Source organism: Eschscholzia californica, unplaced genomic scaffold, assembly GCF_041429995.1.
Source record: "Eschscholzia californica isolate CP2 unplaced genomic scaffold, dmEscCali1.0.p SCAF_1, whole genome shotgun sequence".
In the NCBI taxonomy this organism is placed as follows: domain Eukaryota; kingdom Viridiplantae; phylum Streptophyta; class Magnoliopsida; order Ranunculales; family Papaveraceae; genus Eschscholzia; species Eschscholzia californica.
In genome coordinates, this window is record NW_028238198.1 from 61,866,440 (window position 1) to 61,889,256 (window position 22,817).

The 22,817-nt window shown below is 35.2% G+C and overlaps 2 protein-coding genes and 2 long non-coding RNA genes across 7 annotated transcripts; 2 read left to right on the forward strand and 2 right to left on the reverse strand.

Annotated features, from left to right (window-relative positions):
- Positions 1–521: 521 nt before the first annotated feature.
- Positions 522–4,677, reverse strand: VTE5 (phytol kinase 1 VTE5). Of its 4 annotated transcripts, none has more exons than XM_086654490.1 (8): positions 4,548–4,657; positions 3,461–3,568; positions 3,149–3,238; positions 2,063–2,130; positions 1,823–1,954; positions 1,618–1,733; positions 1,424–1,538; positions 522–1,023 (listed from the first exon to the last, which is right to left on the reverse strand). In XM_086654490.1, the coding sequence occupies exons 2-8, from the start codon at positions 3,470–3,472 to the stop codon at positions 840–842; spliced, it is 717 nt and encodes a 238-aa protein (XP_086510616.1). In that variant the 5' UTR covers positions 3,473–3,568; positions 4,548–4,657; the 3' UTR covers positions 522–839. The 4 variants fall into 4 exon arrangements, with proteins under 4 accessions (XP_086510616.1, XP_086510617.1, XP_086510614.1 ...); XM_086654491.1 differs by lacking the exon at positions 4,548–4,657 and adding an exon at positions 3,956–4,066; XM_086654488.1 differs by having other exon boundaries at positions 3,149–3,568; positions 4,548–4,677.
- A 4,187-nt stretch (positions 4,678–8,864) lies between these two features.
- Positions 8,865–10,154, reverse strand: LOC147568042 (uncharacterized). Its single transcript, XR_015230944.1, has 2 exons — positions 9,772–10,154; positions 8,865–9,574 (listed from the first exon to the last, which is right to left on the reverse strand). It is a non-coding gene; the product is annotated as an uncharacterized LOC147568042 (long non-coding RNA).
- A 206-nt stretch (positions 10,155–10,360) lies between these two features.
- Positions 10,361–12,824, forward strand: LOC147568043 (uncharacterized). Its single transcript, XR_015230945.1, has 4 exons — positions 10,361–10,544; positions 11,730–11,973; positions 12,290–12,420; positions 12,519–12,824. It is a non-coding gene; the product is annotated as an uncharacterized LOC147568043 (long non-coding RNA).
- A 5,266-nt stretch (positions 12,825–18,090) lies between these two features.
- Positions 18,091–20,855, forward strand: LOC147568044 (Serine carboxypeptidase S28 family protein). The gene is made up of 9 exons (XM_086654492.1): positions 18,091–18,563; positions 18,633–18,819; positions 18,906–19,039; positions 19,111–19,223; positions 19,312–19,558; positions 19,647–19,799; positions 20,004–20,083; positions 20,264–20,313; positions 20,529–20,855. The coding sequence occupies exons 1-9, from the start codon at positions 18,123–18,125 to the stop codon at positions 20,654–20,656; spliced, it is 1,533 nt and encodes a 510-aa protein (XP_086510618.1). The 5' UTR covers positions 18,091–18,122; the 3' UTR covers positions 20,657–20,855.
- Positions 20,856–22,817: the final 1,962 nt, after the last annotated feature.

Consider the following 22,817-nt stretch of genomic DNA (forward strand, 5'->3'; position numbering starts at 1 on the left):
ATGGCCTGCGTCTGTTCGCATTCCATTGATCTGGTGAACCAGATCTGATTCACCAGATCTAGAGAGAGAAGAGTTTAATTTATTTATTTTTATGTTTGAAGGTCGCCAACCGAAAAATTGGTTGGCCGGCGACCTTCACCAGTGAAGATGATGATGTGGCATGCTGAAATGATTTCGCAGAGAGAGAAAATGAGATGGAGGAGAGAAAGTAACGGAATGTTAAAGATAACGGAAAAAAGAAATCTTACGAGAATTATTGCTAAAGTAGGGGGCCAGGCAAGAAGCTGGTCACAAAGTTGGGGGCCATTCGGAAAATAACCCTATATAAAATAATGGTAGTTTCTTGTAGTCCTTCATAGCCATTAACTGTTTATTAGTTTATTCCATCTCTCCAAGTATGAAGGGCTTGTGGCATTTGTAATGGCACTACATCTTCCAGATATGTCTATGCCATATGACGTAGTTATGTGGCCACCTTCAGAAAGTATTGCTAAATCAATCAAATGATACATTTGGTCTAATTTGTCTCAGAATTTCCATGACCATCATTTGATTTACTTTTTTTTTTTTTTTGTTGAAAGTCATTTGATTTACTTGAAAGTAATATGGTACAAGCTTCATGGTTCAAGTCAACTATGTTACAATTTCATTATGCTATTACAAGAACAATAGTTCCTACAGAGACATGAAGCTTTAGACAACATTGGTGGGCCAACATGCCAATTCCTTGAGGCCATGATCCAAACTAAAAATTATCCGCGGGTTTCATTACCCTGACCATATTTCGCGAGTCAACTAGAAGTATTTCATTACCCTCACCACATTGCGCCAAAGGATTCTTAACTAAACAACATAACTGCAACTAACATGGTTGATAGAGGAACGGATATGTTATCATCTAGTACCTCCGTAGTTGGGAGGGATTCCACCACTGTCGCCACTAACGACACTAAGGCGACTTGCCCGACCATATTTGACAAATCTAACTTGAAGTATCCCAGAGCCGAGAAATAGTACAGCATCCTGTAGAAATGAATGAGAATCATCTAAATGTGAGCAAACTTATTAATGCCCTGAAAATCAAGAATGAGTGTCCGTAAACACATAAACTACTTTTTCATATTTTGGTTAGCTGGAAATGGTGCGTAGGAAGCCGGGTTCGCGAGGAAGTCATGAGCCCGCCCGCTTAGTGGTCGCTCTAGCGCGAGCCTTCCGAATTAGTGAAACACGGCTGAGTCTCCCAACCTCGGCCTTTTTTATTTTCCACATATATATATATACATAAACTAGAGTTTGTTGAGCTGAGTTTTCAGTCAGGTGACACCTGAGTCACTGGACTGGTAAAGAGATCGGGCTTGGCCAAGCCAAACCCAAGTCCTCAGTCCCAAGCCCAACTACTTAGATTTGTGGTGATGTAACCTACACGATGGAAACCAAGAAGCCAAATGTAAACATGGAGATGCTTCCAGCCCAGCTCTTTTGTTGGTTATATGGAAGTTTTAGTTTCCCGAATTTTCTCCCAATTATATCAGCAAATCCTGTTAAAGAGCCAAATTAACGGTGAAGTATTGAACATAAGAATGAGCAAACTTTTTTTAAAAGACAGGTGTAAATTACCATCTCCACCACACATCATAGCCAATGACATTATTCCAACCGGAGAATCCCGCCAAAAGATGACAGCAGAGAGAATTAGTATAAGAACGTAAAAAAGAGGACCCTTTAGCAATTCCCTGCCAGTACGAACAAATTCAAGATAAATTTAAATTGCTCAATTGTTTTGACGAGGAAGACATTTTTGTGATGATGATAAGTCAATTACTTTGGATTCCCTTCACGAGTAACGGATTTAACAAGACCTTCATCTGTAGTGAGTGATAAACCATTCATGACAAGCCTTAAACAATTCACGAACGGAACAAAAGCAGCAAAGTAGCGAGCCTCTACAGAGTTGCTATTTAGGATTAAATTGATAAAATTTAGTAACGAGAATAAGAAAAATATACAATCAATAAAAGTAGCGAGCCTCTCAGAGTTGTAAAATCAAGTGGGGAAAGGATACCTGAAGATTGGCCAGCAAGACAAGAATAGCAATCCAGACAGAATATGGACCAGTTTTCTGCTCAAACTCTGCTCTAAATGGGAGAGAAGTGATGAATCAATAAAAGTTATTATCCAATTTGAATCAGTCAGAGTCGGAAAAATAATGTAATGATTGAGATATAAAAAGAACGAACTTACTGGTTATCACATGAAAATAGACTGGATATGGGTCACTGGGTAAAAAATGGGTTAAGCCCAATTGTCATGTAATATCAACATATATGTTGCCATTTCTTATATCATTAACAATCATCAAACTGTACACCAACCTAATCATTTTTGTATATCTCTGAAGCTCGAAAACATAATTGAGTACAAAATAATGTTCTATATAGGTTTAGGGAATTACGACCACATTTTAGAAGTCAGAATCAAAATCACTGGGTAGGCACAAATGAATGGGCCATGTTGGATTCTTAGTGTGGTCGTTTCAACTTCAAGTAGAACTTTTTTTTTGGAAAAATTTGATTGAATAAAGAGAGGGGAAAGATAGAAAGGCCTAAGAAACTACAAAAAGTGGTCCCTGAGACAGTCCAAAGACTGAAAAAACCCAAATTACAAAGTTATGATTAAGGCCTCCCAATTTACAGCAAAATCTAGGTACTAAAGGTTCCAAGTCCAGTAACTTCAAGTAGAGTAATAACAACAGGCCATATACAACCATTAAATTCTTATAAGGCAGCATTGTACTGCTGACAAAAGAACCTTGTAGTTCAACATGCTGACTTTCTCAGATTTAGGAATCAAGAAGAATTTGTTTATCCTTTAAAGAAAAAAAATGCACGAGCTGTGTATCCTGAAATGATGATACATATACGGTGGGATCCTACCTACATTTAAGACCTTTGCTTGGTCCTGGTAAAAGTTTGAGTTGCTCAACTGATTAGTAAACTAACATAATAATACTCATTTTGATAGAGATCTCTAGTCATTGAAACCTTCGATTGAAGTAAATTGACAGGCTTAAACCAAAGAACCCTATCTACAGTTAAGACAATATGAATACATACTACAAACACACTGGAGAGGAGGGGGGAGAGCTAACCTGCTTGATGACTTTTCTTTTGGTCAGCTCATCAAAAACTCGAACAAGAGCATATGCTCCAGCAATAACCAGACTCGTGGCCCCTAGATCCTGCAAAAGTGTTATGCCTTGATCAGAGTCGGAGAAATGTAGTCCACACTGGACCTTGGTGGAGGTCCTGAAGGAGATGGTGGAGGGATGAAGGCATATGAGATTCGCTGGGGTCGAAGCTTGTCCCGGCTTATGGAAAACATGGAACGACGGAAACTTGGCGAGACGATATACGATAGAGATATTTTTGTTGGGAAGTGGAATGAAGGATGAGATTGATACTCTGATGCTCATGGTTTTGCTTCACGGTATTAAATCCTGTTTCATACTATGAGTCCACTACACATGCCTAGTAGGTCTCACACTACAAACATTTCTTCCGCATATCCCCTGGTTAGAGAGAGAGAGACAGAGAGATTATTAGAACTGAAAATCGAATACAAACACAATTGCCTAATTAAATAACAATTAATTTGTTTTGAAAGTACATCTGAAATCATGACATAACTATGAATTTGATGGTCAGCCTCAACTTAAAAGTTAAAGATTAAATATGTGCATCTTGTGAATTGTATGTAAAACTTCGTTGCATGCATGTTATGTAAATAAATGGTTGAAATCATCCTTAAAACAAAAAGACGAATGGGTGACGTCTTTTCTTAATAGTGACAATTCCATTTATAAAACATAGCAATGAAAGATACAAATATAAGAAGATATAAACATTTCATATGCATACATATCTATATATAGACACATATCACAACAAAAATATACCAATTTGATACTACCCGTCAATTTGAATTAGCAAACTGCAAAAGCAATGTCTTCTTGCACAATATTAATATAGATACCAAAATTCATGATCTGCGTGTAAAGAAGTTGAAGTAATGGCCTCTTCGCCTATTTAAAGAAAATTTGACTAGGAACTAGGAAGTATCAATTTTGTAATCAATGATGATTGAATGAAAAACTACTAGTACATGGAGTAAACATTTAAATGTTAATATTTGCTTTATAGCAGGATGAGAATCCAAGTATGACCCAAGGAAACTAGAAAAGGGGTAATGTTTGTTTGCAACTGAATTCTAGTAAAACCCTAATCTAAATACTCTATTGAAGTATCTCAGTAGCATTTATTCAAACACCTTTGCCCATTCACATTACATAGGTAGAAACTTGAGAAGAAAACTCATACATCAAGCAAATGAGACCAGATTTTGAACTTATAAATCAAAATCATTTGTAAAAGTAAGTCCTTTGAATATCAAAGTATCAGAAGGATTAGGCATTTCAAAGATTCAAACTAATGTTATTGATTGAAACCATAGTAATGGAAACTCGTGATGAAGAGTGAGAAAATATCTACCAGGCTGGATTGGGAAGACGATTTTAGTTGGTACTTCAGAAGAACACTCGTATGGACGGACGGAAAGAGATAAGAATACGTAAGCTATTAATATTGATAATCACTCTATTTTTTTCCCCTAAAAGGGTAATAAAAAATGAGTGAAAAACCCAAAAATCTAGACCGTAATAGGAAAAAAACCCACTCAAAAATAATAATGTCAAAAAGACCAATTTTTTGAACACTTTTCAAAATGTTCACAACATATGTAATTATGTTGTTAACAAGACAACATATTTTTTTCATAATTCCATTTTTACCCTTATATGTTGACAACATATATCATTGTGTTGTTATAAAATGTTGACAATATCTATAATAATGTCCCGACTTATTATAAAATGTTGGCGTCATATATAATTATGTTCTTAACAACATATATAATGTATTAGTCAAACTATTATTTGTTCGTTAACGGATTTGTTAAATACAAAGGATAATATGTATAACATTTTAATTTTTGTAAAGGACAAATAAAAAAATGCTTTAGTCTTTATATTTATGTCGAAAGCAAAACAAAAAATGCGGAAACCATTTATTTTTTCACAAGACAAATCGAAAAATGTTGTAGCCAAAATGTTTGTGTTAGTTTGTCTATGTAAAATGCAAAAGAAAAAAATGCGAAACATTTTGGCAAAGCAATGTCTAAGCAAAAACGAATTTGTTCAAAAATTTACAAATTGTTGAGACAAACTAAGATTTGTTCATAAATTTACAAAATTTTTGAGAGCAAACCAAGAATTGTTCAGAAATGTTCAAAATTGTTTTTGACGTTGATTTGGACGGAAAATTTCATTTTGGAGGGTAAAATTGTATTTTTACCTACTGGGTTTTTTCCTCATTATTATTTAGTATTGGGCCTGATTCTCTTTAACTTCCCCATTTTGGGCCTTATAATTACCGGCCCTAAAATAATTGTTCGTATAAGAAAGTTAATTGTCCACGTATTGGCCACTATGATAACTACTTTCATGCAGACTCAGATTCCGGAGAATGTGTCCAACCACTGCACCAAAGGGCGGTTGACGGGTACTCACAAAAGCTTCCATATGTAGAGTTGGTTTGTGAGTACCCGTCAACCGCCCTTTGGTGCAGTGGTTGGACACATTCTCCGGAATCTGAGTCTGCATGAAAGTAGTTATCATAGTGGCCAATACGTGGACAATTAACTTTCTTATACGAACAATTATTTTAGGATACGATGCAAGTCAACTATGTTTGACTTAACTGATTTTAATTTAATAAGGTGACAACACAATAAGGACTTGAATATTAACACTAATTTATCTGAGGACCATTAACAAATACAATAGTGAAAAAGGAGATTTGTTGTTTGGACCCTCTTTCCTATAATTGAATCGTTATTTGGAGTCTCTTTTTCCAGTGTTGCACTTTGGACCCCCTTTTGACGGAATCACCCAGGAATATTCCTTCTCTAAAGTTGTACTTTGAAAAATTTCCACCTTGCCCTTACATACAGTTGGGAACCCATGGCCTTCTCTCCTATTTACTTTCTCTCTCTAAAACCTTTCTTGGCTCTTGACTCGCCATTAGAACGAAGAAAAGCAGAAGTATTGAAACGAGTGAAGCATTCCAAAACCTTTTTCTTGTCTCAATCTTCTTCCTCTTTTTGGATCATCCAAATAGATAAGAGCCCAACGGAATAGAGAGAGAAACAGGAAGAAAGAAACAAAGCTTGAAGAGTGAAGAAAAGAAAATAGTATCCCTCTGGAATAATTAAAGAACCCATTCCAAAGAATTCTTTTTCTCTGTATCCGGTCTTATTTAATGAACCAACAAAAATGGATGGATTTGGGGAAAGAAATCCAAGTTCAAATTGAACGGAGTTTTCAAGTATATTTCCAGGGTTTAGGGTTTTCACAAACAAATGTAGAACTAATATCTCACTATCTAAAGAAGAAAATCAATGGTGATTTAGAGAAATGTGATGATGTTATTCGAGAAGTTGATATTTGTAAATTTGAATCTTAGGATTTACCTGGTAATCAAACCCCTTTCTCTTTTTCTCTCTCTTCATATATATATATAACAAAACAGGACTTGTTAGTGCTGACTAGGACAAAATTAATGCATCTGACTAGGATAAAAAAAAAATATTCATTGGTGCTGATTGGACATTGCTAGATCAAAATCCATCTGCCACTTCCCTACCACCGTCCAACCCATTAAAAGAAAATGTCCTCAATCTGTTACAAATCCTTTGCCTTCTCCCATTAATACTCCTTTTTTTAACCTCTTCCATCTTCTAGGGACATAGCCTAAAACTCTTCGTTTCTTTTTCCAAAAATGATGCTATGCCCGGCTGAATCCCGGCCTGAATCCCGGCCAGCCGAGTTGGCAGTCCAACCGGGCACCGGGCATAGCATCATGACGTGGGATGAGGGATAGGGTAGTTTTTGGAATTTTACAAATTGGTCCCTCAAGTTTTAGGTCTTTTGAGTTGAGGCCATTCTCCATTTTAATCAAAACACGGGATTCAGCCACTTCGTCCAACAGCAAAATCGATTTTGCTCCCCTCTTCCTTTCCCCTTTTGAGTTGTGGTTTTTAGTTCAAAAGCACTCAATTTTGCTTCTTCACTCCATTCTAACCCCAGGAAACTCAAAAGCTAGGGCAAAATCGATTTTGCCCAGAAAGAGGAAATTTGGGAGCAAAAGGTAGGGTTCTTCATTCTTCCCTCTTTCATCAGACTATGTAAGATTCTAACCTCTTCTTCTATCTTTATTTATCTCTCTTACTTCTTTCTCTTTGCTAACCCATAAAAGAAAGATTATTTATAGTTATTGAAGTAGAACTAGTGTTAGGATTTTGATCTCCATATGGAAGAAACTGATTATAAACCCCATTAGTAGTAATTAGTCTTGATGAAAAAGGTAGTCCACCAACACCACCACCACCACCAAGTTGAAACTCCATATAGAAGGAGATGAAATACTAGGAAAAACTTCAACCCACTAATATTTTCTGATGAAGAAGGAGATATAGAGTAATCTATTGATGATGAATCATTTCTAGAACTTGATTTTGTGATAATTCTCTTGTTCTTACGACAACCGCCACCGATAGGAACGTTCCCTAAAGCACCGCCTGGCTAGTCCAATACCTTCTCCCTACAACGACAACCGCTCGAAATTATGAGGGTTTCACTCGATTTTGGCCTGCAATCACCACCAAGGGCTTCATAAAATCAGATCCAGGTTGCAAAAAATCGGTTTTCTTCTTCATTCTCTGACTATTGCTATTATACTTCACTTTGATTCTATGGATTGATTTGCTTTGATGCATGTTCTTTGATAATTTGAGCTTTATCAAGTTCATCCTGAATTCCTGATTTTGTTGTCTATCTCTCTTGGCATTGGCAAATTCTTGTTTTGCTAATTATGTCTCTTTGCTTGTTGTCTAGCTTCTTCAGCGAATGCCTTCTCAACCATGGCACCCTTGCTTGTTCTTTCATCCTTGAAGCAGCATTTCATCGATAAATACGAGTCCCTCCGAGTACTACAATACATCCCACTAAAGCCATTTTTATTGGAATTTGTGGGTTGATCTGATTTTGAAGTACATTGTTCATGAGAGGATTATTGGAAGAGGGTATGAGCTGAAGTTCAAGATTTTGAAGGACTGACAAAGCCATGTAATAGTTCAACAAAATAAAAAAGACAAAGCCATGTTAAGTTGTTCAATAGGAGAATCCTTCCAACCATGTAAACTTGTGTGAAATTTATGCTAAAATGAAGGCTTTGTACAGATAACTGAACTATTAAAATTAGATGATTTAAAAAAGTTTTCCTCATTAATTCTTCGTTGTATTAAGAATATGTATATAAATTACTTCATAAAAAAAATTTCGAGCCTGTTTGAAAAACACCAAGAAAATGTGAACTAGTTCAAGGAAGAGAGTGTCGGCTTTTAGGCTTTCACTCAAGGATTTGGTTTCTCTTTTTTCAACCTTTCGAGCATTTACTTACCCATAAGAATAATATGAAAGCACACTTGGTTTAATTAGTACGTATTCTCACACAAGGGGATCCAAACCTCGCTAGTATGCTCGGGGATAGACGGGACTTGGATTTAGTTACTGAGCTCCTATACCATTCTCTGATACTATCTATAGTCCTAAGTTCCTAACCTTTGAAAAGGGTGCGAATAGACCATATAGAAGAGAGATGGTCAAAGAGGTGGTGAAGCCCTATGGCTCAGAAGGAAAGTGGTGAGGTTTTAACAAGAACGGTAAGACAGAAAACACTTTGGACCTCAAATTTAAGAAGTAATTCAACCAAATTTTATTCATATAACTTCCTTAACAAAACACCACCTTCAGACACATTGAAGTCATTCTGATCCAATTAGAGCAACAAAACACAAAATCAAAACTAGAAAAGGAGAACACACACAATAGTCTTAAAAAAACACAAACAAGAGGAAATTTGCCCAACTGAAACATCTCTTAACAACTACTTTAGCCTTCCATATCTTCGTCTGCATCTATCTCTTCTATCTTCATCTTCTTCACAGCTTGTGATGCAGCCGATTCATTATCCCTCAATCCATTTGGAATCTCTATCAATATATCTTCCCTGTACTTGCATTCACTAGTCCTCCGTTTTTCTCTACTCGGTAAACAAGTTCTTTACCACTAGCCCCACCATCGATATGCACAGTTGAGTTCTGTCGATTTCCTCTCTTACTAGCATCTTAGATAGTTGGGTTACCACTTTCTTCTCTAACCATCTTCTTATTGGTCTTGCACCATACACCTGCAACCACACAAACACAACGTACAAGATCATAACTTTCAGTCAGAACCACGTCTAGTGCCGCATCAGACATGGCTAAAGCAATGCCTCTCTCAGCCAACTGAGAAGCTACATCTTTCATCTTCAACCTAGCCACATTCCTCAGCTAACCATGAAGCTACATCTTTCATCTTCAACCTAGCCACATTCCTCAGCCAACCGAGAAGCTACATCTTTCATTAGCAGAAAACAAAAAGCGAAAAACCCATAAAATATAGCAACAAAAACTAATTAGCAACAAAACCTCACAAAATGCAACTGAATTAGAAAACAAAAACCCCATTACATCTTAATTGCAACAAAGTAATTCAAGACAACTTAAACATATTAAGATCAAACACATTTGAATTGAAAAGGGTTAGCAGAGTACCTTCAAACTTTTAAACCAAGTTGTTGTTAAGAGGTGTTCTCGGTCCAGAAAACCGAGCTTCGACTTATCCCAGATTCGAGCTTAGGTTTGTAGATAGAGAAAGAGAGAAAGAGTGTTAGAAACTTGACAGTTAACAAAGAAAAAGAGGTAAGAGAGATTGAAAGAGAAAGAAGATTTTTTGTTTACCTCGATCTTTGTTGGCGAGTTGATTCATTCCAAAGCAAAAAATCGAAAATCAAATACCAAAATGTTGTTCTTGATGTTTGAAGGTCTCGGACGAAGAACCCTGGCTAGGTTTCCTGACGAAATCGAGTTCAAAGTCGTTAAAGAAAGAGGAAGAACTCGAACATCAATTTTACCCTAGTTTTAGTCTATAAATCGATATGCTTCTGAGTTTGGCCGGGCATTAAATAAAAGTCCTCAACTCAAAACGACTAAACTCTGAGGGACTAAATCATAAAGATGGGTAAAACTCATTTACCGAGCATAACACGTCACCAGCTATGCCCGGCTGGAGTGCCAACTCACCCGGCCGGGATTCGGCCGGGATTCAGGCCGGGCATAGCATCATTTTTGTTCTTTTTCTTCCATCTCATGACTGTCCACATTTGCATTCTGAATGAAAAAAATGTAGAAAGAGAGAAAGACATAACAAAATGATACAAAGAGGTTCTTTATCTCGATGAAACCCCCTTTTCTTCATCTTCTTACTCTTATGATCTGTGAATATTTCTTCTCAAAGGATTTTTAGGGTTTCCATTTAATTAAGACAGGTACAGGATCTAATTTCAATTTTCTTCATTTTGGTCTTCGTTTCTTGGATCTATTTTTTTTTTGTTTCTTTGTTCTTACTTGAATGAAAGTTGTTGTATTTCGATTATAATATATGTATTTAGTTTCAAATTTGTTGTTATTAGAGATACTTTGGGTATGGATGAATATGTATCTAAACCTTAATAGTGCCTTCTCAGTCTGATTTTCCTTTCACGATAGTCTGTTGAACCAATTCTCACTTCTTAGAGATAAACCCCAGGTACTTAATTATTCTCTTCGTATTACTTGTAATTTGTGAAATTTAGGGTTCTTTTAGATGAGAATTGATGATTATTGGGGTTCTTTTATTTTGGTACAGAGGATTATTTAGGGTTTGTGATTGTGAAACTGTGGATAGAAGTGAAGAAGTTGGGTAGTGATAAAGAACATTAGAATGAATCATCCGTAGTGTTAACTGTCATTTGGTGTTGTTTGCATTTAATTTTAAAAACACTTGTTAGTTTAGAACGGTAGATATGAGTGTGGTTGGGTTTGATATAGGAAATGAGAATTGTGTCATTGTTGTTAAAAAACAAAGGGAAACTGTAAATGGTTCATCTTTCCGACAACATTTCAATCTCATCTAATTACTTCTATTTAAAAATACAGTGATTCATTTAGTCAAAAGTAGTCGGTGTCGGATGACTTGTGGCTTCCCCATCCGGGAAGAACTTTGAAGATTAACATTGATGGCTCTTATCTAGAAGGTGAGGCTTTAGCTGCGGCTTTAGCTAGAGACGATCAAGGTAACATCGTTTGGAGTAAACAATGGAGGTTCCCCCCCATTTTCGCCGCTTCATAGTGAGGAGTTGATGGTAATCCGTTTAGGGTTCGAGTTGGCTACAGACTTGATTTAGAAGCTTTTATATTGGAGACTGATTCTAGGGCTTATGTTAATCTCTTATCCAACGGTGATTTAGATGCCCGTGGAGGTCACTTACTGATGTGATAATGCTACGTGGACGGTATAGATCTACCCTAGCAACGCTATATACTGACCAAGGGGTTGTAATGAAGTTGCCCATCTTTTGGCCGTGTCCTTAGCCCATATATTTTAGGGTTTGGGTTTTACCCCACTTTCGGTTAACTTTCTTTCATTGTAGTCCTTTTGTTTGAAAGGTTCTGACAATGTAACTTGTATGCAGGTTCTGGCGATTTTTGGACTTAAAGAAAAAGTGATATTCTGTATATATATATATATATATATATATATATATATATATATATATATATATATTCTATTATTGAGTTATCTTCTTAGGAAACTTAACATTTCTTATAGTTTGGCTTGGGAACAATGACAACTCTTGCACCAAAATCATTATTTAGACTTCAAATTGGCCTTACAAGATGCCTATAGGCCTATACCTTTTCTCAACTTCTATTCAGGTATTATTACTTTTGTCTTCTCCCTAAATATTAATCAATATGTTTGAATTTCATTTAGGCTTTCTTTACATATTTGTATTTTGATTTTCTTTTTTGGTTTTAGTTGTGGTTGGCATTTCGCTTTTGTTCATGGTTTTGTGCAAAACCACAAAACAGATGATGAATCCATCATCCAATGAAGACTTATTGGAAGCTCTCTATTGTTCTTATGAGTTTAAATGGATTTACAAAAAGATCTTCTTATTAGATTTTAAAGTCAGTATCTACATGATCTTAATTAGATAATTATGGTTTTAATCTTTCGATGATTTTTTAGGTTGCTTTTGAAGTTCTGAGTGATTTTGGACTCGACCAATGGTGTCAGAAAATCGATTACTCATATATGCTATGAAAGTCCAAGATAGTTTGGGTTTATAGAATCGTTAGACAAGATCTCTACGTTTCTTGGTAAGAAACACCAAAGATAGATTATTCAATTTATCTCAACTTAATCTTTTGATAAATTGTTGATTATTTTCTCTTTACATGGTGTTTTTATTTTATAGATGCGAGAAGGATTGATGGTTGAAAATAAACAGAAATATCAGAAAGTGAAGAAGGTGGAAACTTTTACATTATTTTGTCTTTTGAATTTCTTTTTTTTAAGTAGATTATTGTGTTTGTGATCTTTCTCATCCATCATATGAAGTATATCTATAGGTTGTTTTTCAAGCAGGTTTTTGTATCAGTTAGCATAGCAAAAAATCATAAGAACCTTTTTATCTTAAATTTTTATCCATTATAAGAACCTTTTTATCTTAAGATAATTTTGTATCCCTCCACTTGTAATTTCAAGTTTGCAGTTGGGCTCATTACTTGATGCACATATAAGTAGGTTTAAATTTATCTTCGTTAATCTTCTATCTCGGAACTTGTAAGTGGCAACTCTTCAATAATTTTATATCTCTTGTAAATGTCAGATTTCAATTTATTAGTTGTCATTCTCCATTGTCTCCCAATTTGCGATAATTAGAAAATTTTGCACTAATTTTCTCATTCCAGACCAGAAGTTAGACATCACAGAGTTACTGGTGGTTATATTTCTATGTGCAAGTTCCTATAAATTTTATGAGTTACAGACACAAACGTACCTCAAAGGTGTTGTTCTTTCTCCAGAGACAAACGAGATGTAGAGAATATCGAGAACTTTTTTTCTTTGTGGTTGTCGGAGTTGTAACTCTTTTTAATATCCAATTTGTGTACTTTTGTATTTTAATAATGTTGGCACAATGTGAGTAAATATCATTAGGTGGGGTTGTTAGTCCATTTCTATTGGTTTATAGTAGTTTAACCTCCCCAATATTGGCTACACATGTTCATTAACCGCATTTCAGATAACCGTAACACAAATTTTATGTTTGCAAGCCATCTTTCTTGGATCCCATCTTCAATTGTCTCATCTTTTGTCTTCATATTTTTTCGCCCAACTGGAAAACAAATAATTGAATTATTCAATCTATTATCTCCCCTCCCAACGAATTCATTCTACTATCTATTCAACTTTATCTCTCTTTATATTTCCTCATCGAACCATACAGAGAATTAAATTTATTGATAAATTCTCTCCCCTACAACCATACTTATTCTTCCCTTTCTCTCAGGATCTTTTCTCTTCATATTTCTTCATTGAACCAAAGAACATATAATGGAATTTTTAAACACATTTTGTCACCTAACATAATCATTCGATAAACTTCCTTTGTTCATATTTCTTACTCCCTAAATTGGAATTTCAATACGGAGAATTTAATGAAAAGAAAAATTAGTGATTTGAAAATGTATTGATCAGAATTTTGGGAGTCTTTCTTCTCCGAGTAATTCTCTCGCTCCTTCCACAATTTGCGTTACGGTTCGTTCTTCCAGAAATAACTCACGCTGCTCTTGTGAAGTCATAGGTATTTTTCTCTCCACCTCTTCGTTTAGGATTTTTTGTTATATGATTTTCATTTCTATTTTCATTCGATGTTGTTTTTGTAATGAGGTCTTCTTCGTTATCTTAGAATTTATGTTGATTGCTCAGAGATATAGTTGTTTCAAGATTTGAGCTAATCAACGTGGTTTACAAAAGTGCCAAGTTTGTTGCGCATAAGGTGATAGAAATATAGTTGGATGCATTTGCTGATTTTTTTTTCGTCATTTATATTTATTAAAAATGAGCTAATCAATGTCTTTACAAAATTTTATACATCATCCGTGCCGCCGGCACGGGTCATACCTAGTATGTATATATAACATTTGTTGTGCTTTTATGACGTAATGTGTAAATAAATAGTACATAATTTATGTGCACTTATACGTAAATTATATACATAATGGTAAGAACATGAAGATATTCGTAAATTATATATACTTTATTGCAAAGTACACGAAATTTGATAGTAAAGCGAAGTATTTCTACTACTGAAATGAGTACTGTTTTGGTGTTAAAGCACGGGTAATGTTCTATAAATTACCCATAATTTACTATAAATTGTGGTAATTTACGATAAAGTACATGTACTTTAAATTCTGTTATGAGTAAGCGTACGAAAGAACAAATGTTTCATAAATCCGTATGGATTGAAAACCATATCTGAAGAAAAAAAATGAGAATATCATTAAGCTTAAACTACAAATCTAAATATATCTGCTATGATGATTGATTGCAATAATGTTAAAACATAAATGAAATTTTAAGAGAGCGAAAGAAAATAAACATCAAACATTCGATTGATGATTGATAATCTGATCTCACGAAATATCAGAAACAACAGAAGATTAAACATAGATCTAAAGAAATATGATATTATCACTGGATGCAAACATAACATACTAACTTTGAAAGAATCATTGAATAAGGAATAAACATAAAGATCTTAAACAGTTATGAAAATTTTAGGGTTTTAGTTATGAATCATTGAATAAGGAATAAACATAAAGATCTTAAACAGTTATGAAAATTTTAGAGAGAGAAAATAAACATCATACATTCGAAGTTAATGAATTAGTAAACAGATCTTATAAATATGTATCATAAATCTGATACGTTTAATAATAGAGCGAAATAATTAGGGTTTTAGTTATAAGAAGAAATATTAGATATTAACAATGGTGTTTATAAAGATTTCGAAAGTATTAAACCTGATAAATGATGAATTTGGACAGCAATATAATGTAGAAAAAGAAGATTTTCTGACTTTAATGGAGGTTTGTCAACTGAATCGGTTTTAGAGAGATCAAATAAAGAGTTTCTGTTACTGAAAATAATGAAGATATCCTTACTTTGAATAGAAACATGATTGAAGAGAAATATGGGAGATAAATATGGAAAAAGATATGGATAGATTTCGAAGGTAAATCAGTTATAAAATATGAAAAGGTTAGATTAGAGATTATAAAATAATATTTATTTTAGAGATTTGTGTTTTCTCTCTAGATGAGACCAAATGGACTAAATATCCATTTATAGTATTTTTTTGGTTTTAAACCCCTTTATAGGATTAGAGAGGATTATATCTACTATTAGGACCCTCTTTTTGGACTATAAGCCCAAAAATTCTAAAAAAAATAAATTCACAATTTAGGGATTTTGTGTGAAACCAACAAACATGGTGCACGTTTAACACATTATAAATCGTCTAAGACACAATAAGAAGGGGTCCGGTCAACTATTCTCCACTATGTATTGGGCCGGGGCCCCACCCGACCACTACTAACAAAAACAATAAGAATCTCAGACCAGGTTTTATGCTTTCTTCTGGACACTAGCAACAACCTTTTCCTCAAAGTCACCCAAAAAAGGGTGAGTGACTGAGATCAACGGGTCCACTATTCCACATCTCTGTTGTGACTGTGACTCTTATTGTATCGGGCGGCTGAAAATCACTTCATCAGTATTCGATTCTCTGAATAGTTGACCTTTAACAAAAATGGGTAATGTTAATTGAATGTGTTGATTAAACATAGGCATCATTATGAACTGAAGTTATCCTTTTACCATGGGCCAGGCCCATGGACATCTTGGTGATCTACAAATTTCTGAAGAACAAGATTCAAATGTTGACTAGTATCGGTAGAGGCATTATCTTTCATGTCTCGTTAGTGTGGGTACGTGTACTTCACTCCACCCCAAAATGACACAATTTATCTCACAGTTGTCAGCCACCCCCTCTAGGTTCATTTTATTCCCTACAAACTACTCTGATATCATCTGCATCAAATCAATATTAATATATACAACAAATTAACTTTCTAGTTAAATAAACGTACGAAAAGATATTATGGTACAATTCACAATCATTAACATGAGGACACCTCATTGGCCTAGTGAAACTTATACTCCTATGTAAAAAAAACCAAGAGTTTTAGTCTCGGTGATTGTAGTCACTCACTCACTCCTAACAATTTATGGGGGAAGGTATAGGTAAGACAAAATATAGATATCAAAATCAAGAATAAGACAAGTAATAGTTTCTCTTAACAAAAAAAAAAAAAAGACAAGTAATAGTTCAACATAAAAAAAGAATAAGACAAGTAATCAATAGAGAGTAGACAAATAATCAATAGAGATTAGACAAATACTACTATTCCACAACCACAAATAAAAGTATAGACATCAAATATAGTCAAAAGTTAATAACATGTAACAAATATAACGTTCTATAATTATATAAACCAAATGAGCATCGTTTTCGCCATTCACATCTTTCTTGAATTAGAATATTCTAATGTTTACTAGTAATTGCGACTTTCAATTTTAATTTCACTCCACCCAAATAATGTCACAATTGATCTTAGTCATGTGGCCACCACATACTCCACTAGGGGCCATTCACGACCACTAGGTTGTATTCATTCCTTTTCTCTCTCACGATCTTAGTCATGTGGCTACAACAAATTGCAATCAATATCTACAACACATTAATTGGTAAAATAAGTGTGTATTACGAGATATTACATATTGTTGTGAGGTGATCTTAAAGCAAAGCTAATTTACTCTAAAAACTTGGCAAACAAAAGAACTTCCTTATATGAGTATAATAAAACCCTCGTGAGTGATAGATGTTTAGATATTGTTATTTGTATTCCAAACACATGGTTACATAAAAGTATAAATAAGAGTATAAGTCCCTCATGAGTGATAGATAGCCTTATATGTTTCCCACCTCTCTCTCTTTCTCTCTACACCCCTTACCCCCCCCCCCCCCCCCCCCCCCCCGTAGTGGTGGCCAACGGGCCGTGCCGACACGGAAACGGACCGGCACGGCCCGTTTATTTGAGGACACGGAACGGCACGGAACGGTCCGTTCCGTGCCGTGCCGACCCGTCACGGGTCTGGCGTGCCGTGTCGGGGCTGGGATTTTAGAGCCCCAGACCCGTTAAACACGGCCCATTAGACACGCAGGAACGACACGGAACGGATCGTACACGGCACGACCCATGGGCACGGAACGACACGGAACGGAAACGACAACAACGACACGCTAGCAACGGCCCAATTTAGTTATTTGAATTTAACAAAAGAGGTTTTACTTTTTTTTTTTTACTTAGATTTTTTTTTGTTGAAACAAACTAAAACTTTTTTTCAAAAAAATAAACAAATAAAGTGGTAAAGATAGTCCCACACCTAAACCACAAAATATAAAGTAAATGTGGAGAGTCTTTATACAACTCTTCTCCAATAAAATAAGCAAAGATATGACATAGACTCTAAAGTTTTTGTACATCACAATTTTTTTACTTGAAAAAAAATGTATATTTCTTTTATTACTTTTTTTTGACAAGTAAAAAAATATTTATGAATGGGTCGAAGCCACGGAAGCGACTACGGGAACGCCACGGAACGGCCACGGGAACGACTACGAAAACGCCACGGAACGGCCAGAAACGCAACGGAAACGCCACGGGAACGGGTGGGCCGTTCCCATGGGCCGTTTCTGTGCCCAGACCTTTGTGGTCTGGGCACGGCACGGAACGGCACGGCTCAAGCCGTGCCTGGCGTGGCCGTGGCGTGTCTGACACGCCACGGCTGACAAACGGGCCGTGCCGGCACGACACGGCCCGTTGGCCACCACTACCCCCCCCCCCCCCCCTCTCTTTCTCTATAGAATATTTAAAACTTAGGTACTCCCATGATTTTCTTGAGAGAGAACGGGAAGATGGAAACAAGCACCAATACCAAGAGATTTTATTATGTACTAATTTGCCTTCAATTACTACTAATTTTTCTACTCTCAACACCACTATGTGTGTACTCAAAACCAATAAAACTTGGTGCAATTGGGAGAGCCCAATTGAATGCCTTGTCTTCCACCTCTGATACTTATACTTCCAAAGATTTCCAAACTTATTTTTACTCTCAAACACTGGATCATTTCAATTATAAACCAGAGAGTTATACAACTTTCCAACAAAAATATGTCATCAACTCTAAATATTGGGGTGGTGCTAAGATTGGGGCACCCATCTTTGTGTTTTTAGGAGAAGAGAGTAATATTGATGGTGATGTTGATGGCATTGGTTTCCTTATTGACCATGCCCCTTCCTTTAAGGCTCTAGTTGTCTTTATAGAGGTAAACTATTTAAAACATTATTTATTTATTTTTTCTAATTGTTTTATTAAAGTTTTGATCAAATTATAGCACCGATTTTATGGAAACTCAATACCGTTTGGATCGAGGGAGGAAGCATATAGAAATGCAAGTACCTTGGGCTACTTCAACTCAGCTCAAGCTTTGGCGGATTATGCCGAGGTCATTATAAGTCTAAAGATGAATTTAACGGCTAAGTTTTCTCCTGTTATTGTTTTCGGAGGATCTTACGGTGGAAGTAAGTCATCATTCAATTGTTATTTTCGATATAATCTCTGGTTTTGTGGTCACTGTTTTGGCAATAACACCAAAATATATATGTAGTGCTTGCATCATGGTTTCGGTTAAAGTATCCTCATGTTGCTATCGGCGCTTTAGCATCATCTGCACCAATATTATACTTCGATGATATTGCACCCAAGAATGGATATTATTCGGTCGTCTCCAAGGATTTTAGAGTAAGCTTCAATTTGATATCATGACAAACACACTTATTTTTCTTCTTAGTAAAGTTTTTTTTGAACTACAGGATGTTAGCAAGAATTGTTTCGACGTCATAAAACAGTCGTGGTCTGAAATCGATAAAATTGCTTCCAAAAAAGACGGTCTTGCCCTCCTCAGTCGGGAATTCAAGACTTGCACGTAATATTTAGTTTCACCCAATTAACATTAAATATTCGAAATTTAATGAGAATCTAACTTGGGCCTTTTTTTTTAATTTTTTCTCAAGTCCATTAGAAAAAATTGAAGAGTTGAAGGACTACTTAGATTCTATATACGCGGAATCTGCACAATATAATCGTGCACCAAATTATGCAGTAACAGATATATGTAACGGAATCAATAAAGCCCCTGAAGGAACTGATATTCTCAGTCGGGTCCAGGCCGGTGTTGTTGCTCACATGGGAAACCAAAAATGTTATGACATGAAGGAATTCACATACCATACTGAAACAAATGTGGGGTGGCAATGGCAGGTAAATATACATTTTATCTTCTTTTTGAAATGTCATTCGTATTTATGTTTTACATTATGTTGTACTTATATAAGAGAATTTGTTGTAGACATGTACGGAGATGGTGATGCCAATTGGCTACGAAGAAAATATTATGTTTCCAGAATCTGCTTTCAATATTACGAGATTTTCTGAATCATGCAAACAATTGTACGGTGTTTCTCCAAGGCCTCATTGGATCTTAAATGAGTATGGTGGACGCGTAAGTTCTTATTTAGTGTTTTTTAATGAGTCTATTTGATTTCAGAAAAAAAAAAATGAAAGTTAGATGAAGCGGGTTTGGTTTTTTGCTTATTTCTAAAAATTAATCACGAGATTTTTTTTTTCCCAAAGGAGCACTAATCAAATACATCAATACATGGCATATGCAAAATTGATGCATGACATTGATGAATACTATATGCAGGATATAAAGCTGGTGCTTCAGAGCTTTGCTAGCAACATTATATTCTCTAATGGACTCCAAGATCCTTACAGCAGTGGAGGGTACCAAATTCTTCACGAGTTTTTATGTTTATTTATTTTTTCTTTCATATCGCTTAAACTTAAAATTACATTCAATCTTGTTTATAGGTATCACATTACGTTAAAAATGGTTGATTTCTAGTAAATTTTAGGTTATATAGATATTTTTGTCTAATTTATTCATTTCTATGTTCTTCACAGAGTGTTGGAAAACATATCAGATAGTGTGGTTTCCCTAGTTACAACTAATGGTACTTCATTTCTCTGTGTCTGACTTCATCAGTATTTTTTTTAACACAAATAGCATTGTTAGCTTCACCATGACATATTCTATCATTTTAGTTTCTTCTGTGAAAGGATCGTGTATGCAGAACTTCTAAATTAAAGATATGAAATCACTTCGATTATTCTTCCTAATATATATTTGACCATTCAACAATAATGAAATTTATTTGATATGTTCTAGGTTCTCATTGCTTGGATATAGTCCGTAAATCAAAATATGATCCAGAATGGTTGGTTGACCAGCGGACAAAAGAGGTAAAAATAATAAAAGGGTGGATTGAAGAGTTCAATGCCGCGCGAAATCACTAAGAAAAAGTAAATGGATTTTATCTATAGTTCTATACCAAAACATTTATTTACTTGATTAAAAGAATTGTTATATGATAAACTAATGCGTGTCTGTTCTCTTGTTAAGGGTGTTGTTACACAAATTAATAGTGAATAAATTAGGCAAATGTAATACGCGTAAAATATTATATGAGCAAATAAACTTTTACTTCTAAGCTTTCATTGTAGTTGCAACAGAAAAAAAATTTCATTTTATTGTATTATATACATGGGAATATACTTGGGCTGGAGGGAGATGAGACTAAAGTGGATATACTTTGTCTAAATCAATTGTAATCTCTTAGTTGGGTGTTATATCTTGTATTTGTGCATATTCATATGGGAATATAATTGTTCAGAAATCGATAGAATTGCTTCCAAAAAAGACGATCTTGCCCTCTTCAGTCGGGAATTCAAAACTTGCACATAAAATTTAGTTTCAACAAATTAACATTAAATATTGGAAATTGAATTAGAAGGGAGATTTGCTGTTTGGACCTCCTTTCGTATAATTGACTTGTTGTTTGGACTCCCTTTTTCCAAAGTTGCATTTTGGACTCCATTTTGACGGAATCTATCGAGAATATTCCATCTCTAACATTATACTTATAAAAATACCAACTCTACCCTTACCTAATTAATTGCAATTTAGACTCCCAAATTATTTATCTCAACTAGTTTGGAGTTCTTCGACCAAAAATTTAGACTCCCCAAATTAATTGCAATTTAGACTCCCCAAATCTTCCTTCCCATGGGAGTTCTTCATCCTAATAACGATTAATACAATTAAGCCTCCCAAGTTTTTTTAGTTTGCCATAAACAGTGCAGACAAAGAGTGTGTAGAGAGAGAGGGAGATGATGGGAGAGAGAGAGAGAGTCGTAGGTTGCTAGAGAGAGAAAAGAAATCTGAACTGCTACAAGTGAATCCCAGTAACATCTTCGAAAAAAAATTGACTTGAATTTTTCTCCATTAGAGAGAAAGAGTAGAGAGATATGGAGTTTAGAGAGAGAGAGAGATTTGATGAACAATTTTCCAAGAAATTCAAAGTCCAGAAGAGAAATGGAAACGATTTGGCCATGAATCAATTCCTAAAGACAGAGGAGGGGAAGTCTGTAAAAGCCCTAATTTGCAGTCCAAATTTACTAGTCACGGTCGAAATCCTAAATTGTTTGCCGTCTTTAGGTTGCGTTTTGACAATTAGTTCTGGTGTTGATCATATTAATTTGAATGAGTGTCATGGGAGACGTATTGTCTGTAATGCCGGGAATGTTCACTCTGAAAACGTAACTGATTTGGCTGTTGGTCTTTTGATTGACATTCTCAGACGAATTTCATCGGCGGATCGTTTTACTCGTGCTGGACTTTGGCCTCTAAAAACCGAGTTTCCTCTTGGTTCTAAGGTACCTACCATTGACTCCAATTTAACTTGATTGACACCCACTAATTTGGTATACCAATTAATTGAGATGGTTACTCACTGGTTTGATTTCAAAAAGCAATGTGAGAGGTGATTTGAATGTGACACCTTAAGTGGTTTGAGGTGCTTGCAACAGTTCTTCTGTAAGAAGACAATTTAGTTAACAGTGAATTGCTATAAAGGAAAAGTGATGAATTTTTATTAATAGTTTCAGACTTTCGATCAGAAACCACCTCTTTTATATATATATATATATATATATATATATATATATACATATATTGATACAATAAATCTCTCTCCCAAAACACCTTAAGAAGCATCCAAACTCACCATTCAATCATGATTGAAATGGTGGTTTTAGAGAGAGAAAGTAAACAAGAGAGAGAGGAACATTTTTACAGAGAGAAAGTGAACGGGAGAGAGAGGGACATAGGGTTCCAAATTGCAATTAATTAGGTAAGGGTAGAGTTGGTATTTTTATAAGTATAATGTTAGAGATGGAATATTCTCGACAGATTCCGTTAAAAGGGAGTCCAAAATGCAACTCTGGAAAAAAGGGGGTCCAAACATCAAGTCAATTATACGAAAGGGAGTCCAAACAGCAAATCTCCCGCTCAAAATTGAGAACCCGTGATCAATTACTTGTATATGAACACCAAAATCAATTCTAAAATCAGATCATTAATGGTTCTTCTTCTCCCCAAGTAGAAGAAAAATCCAAT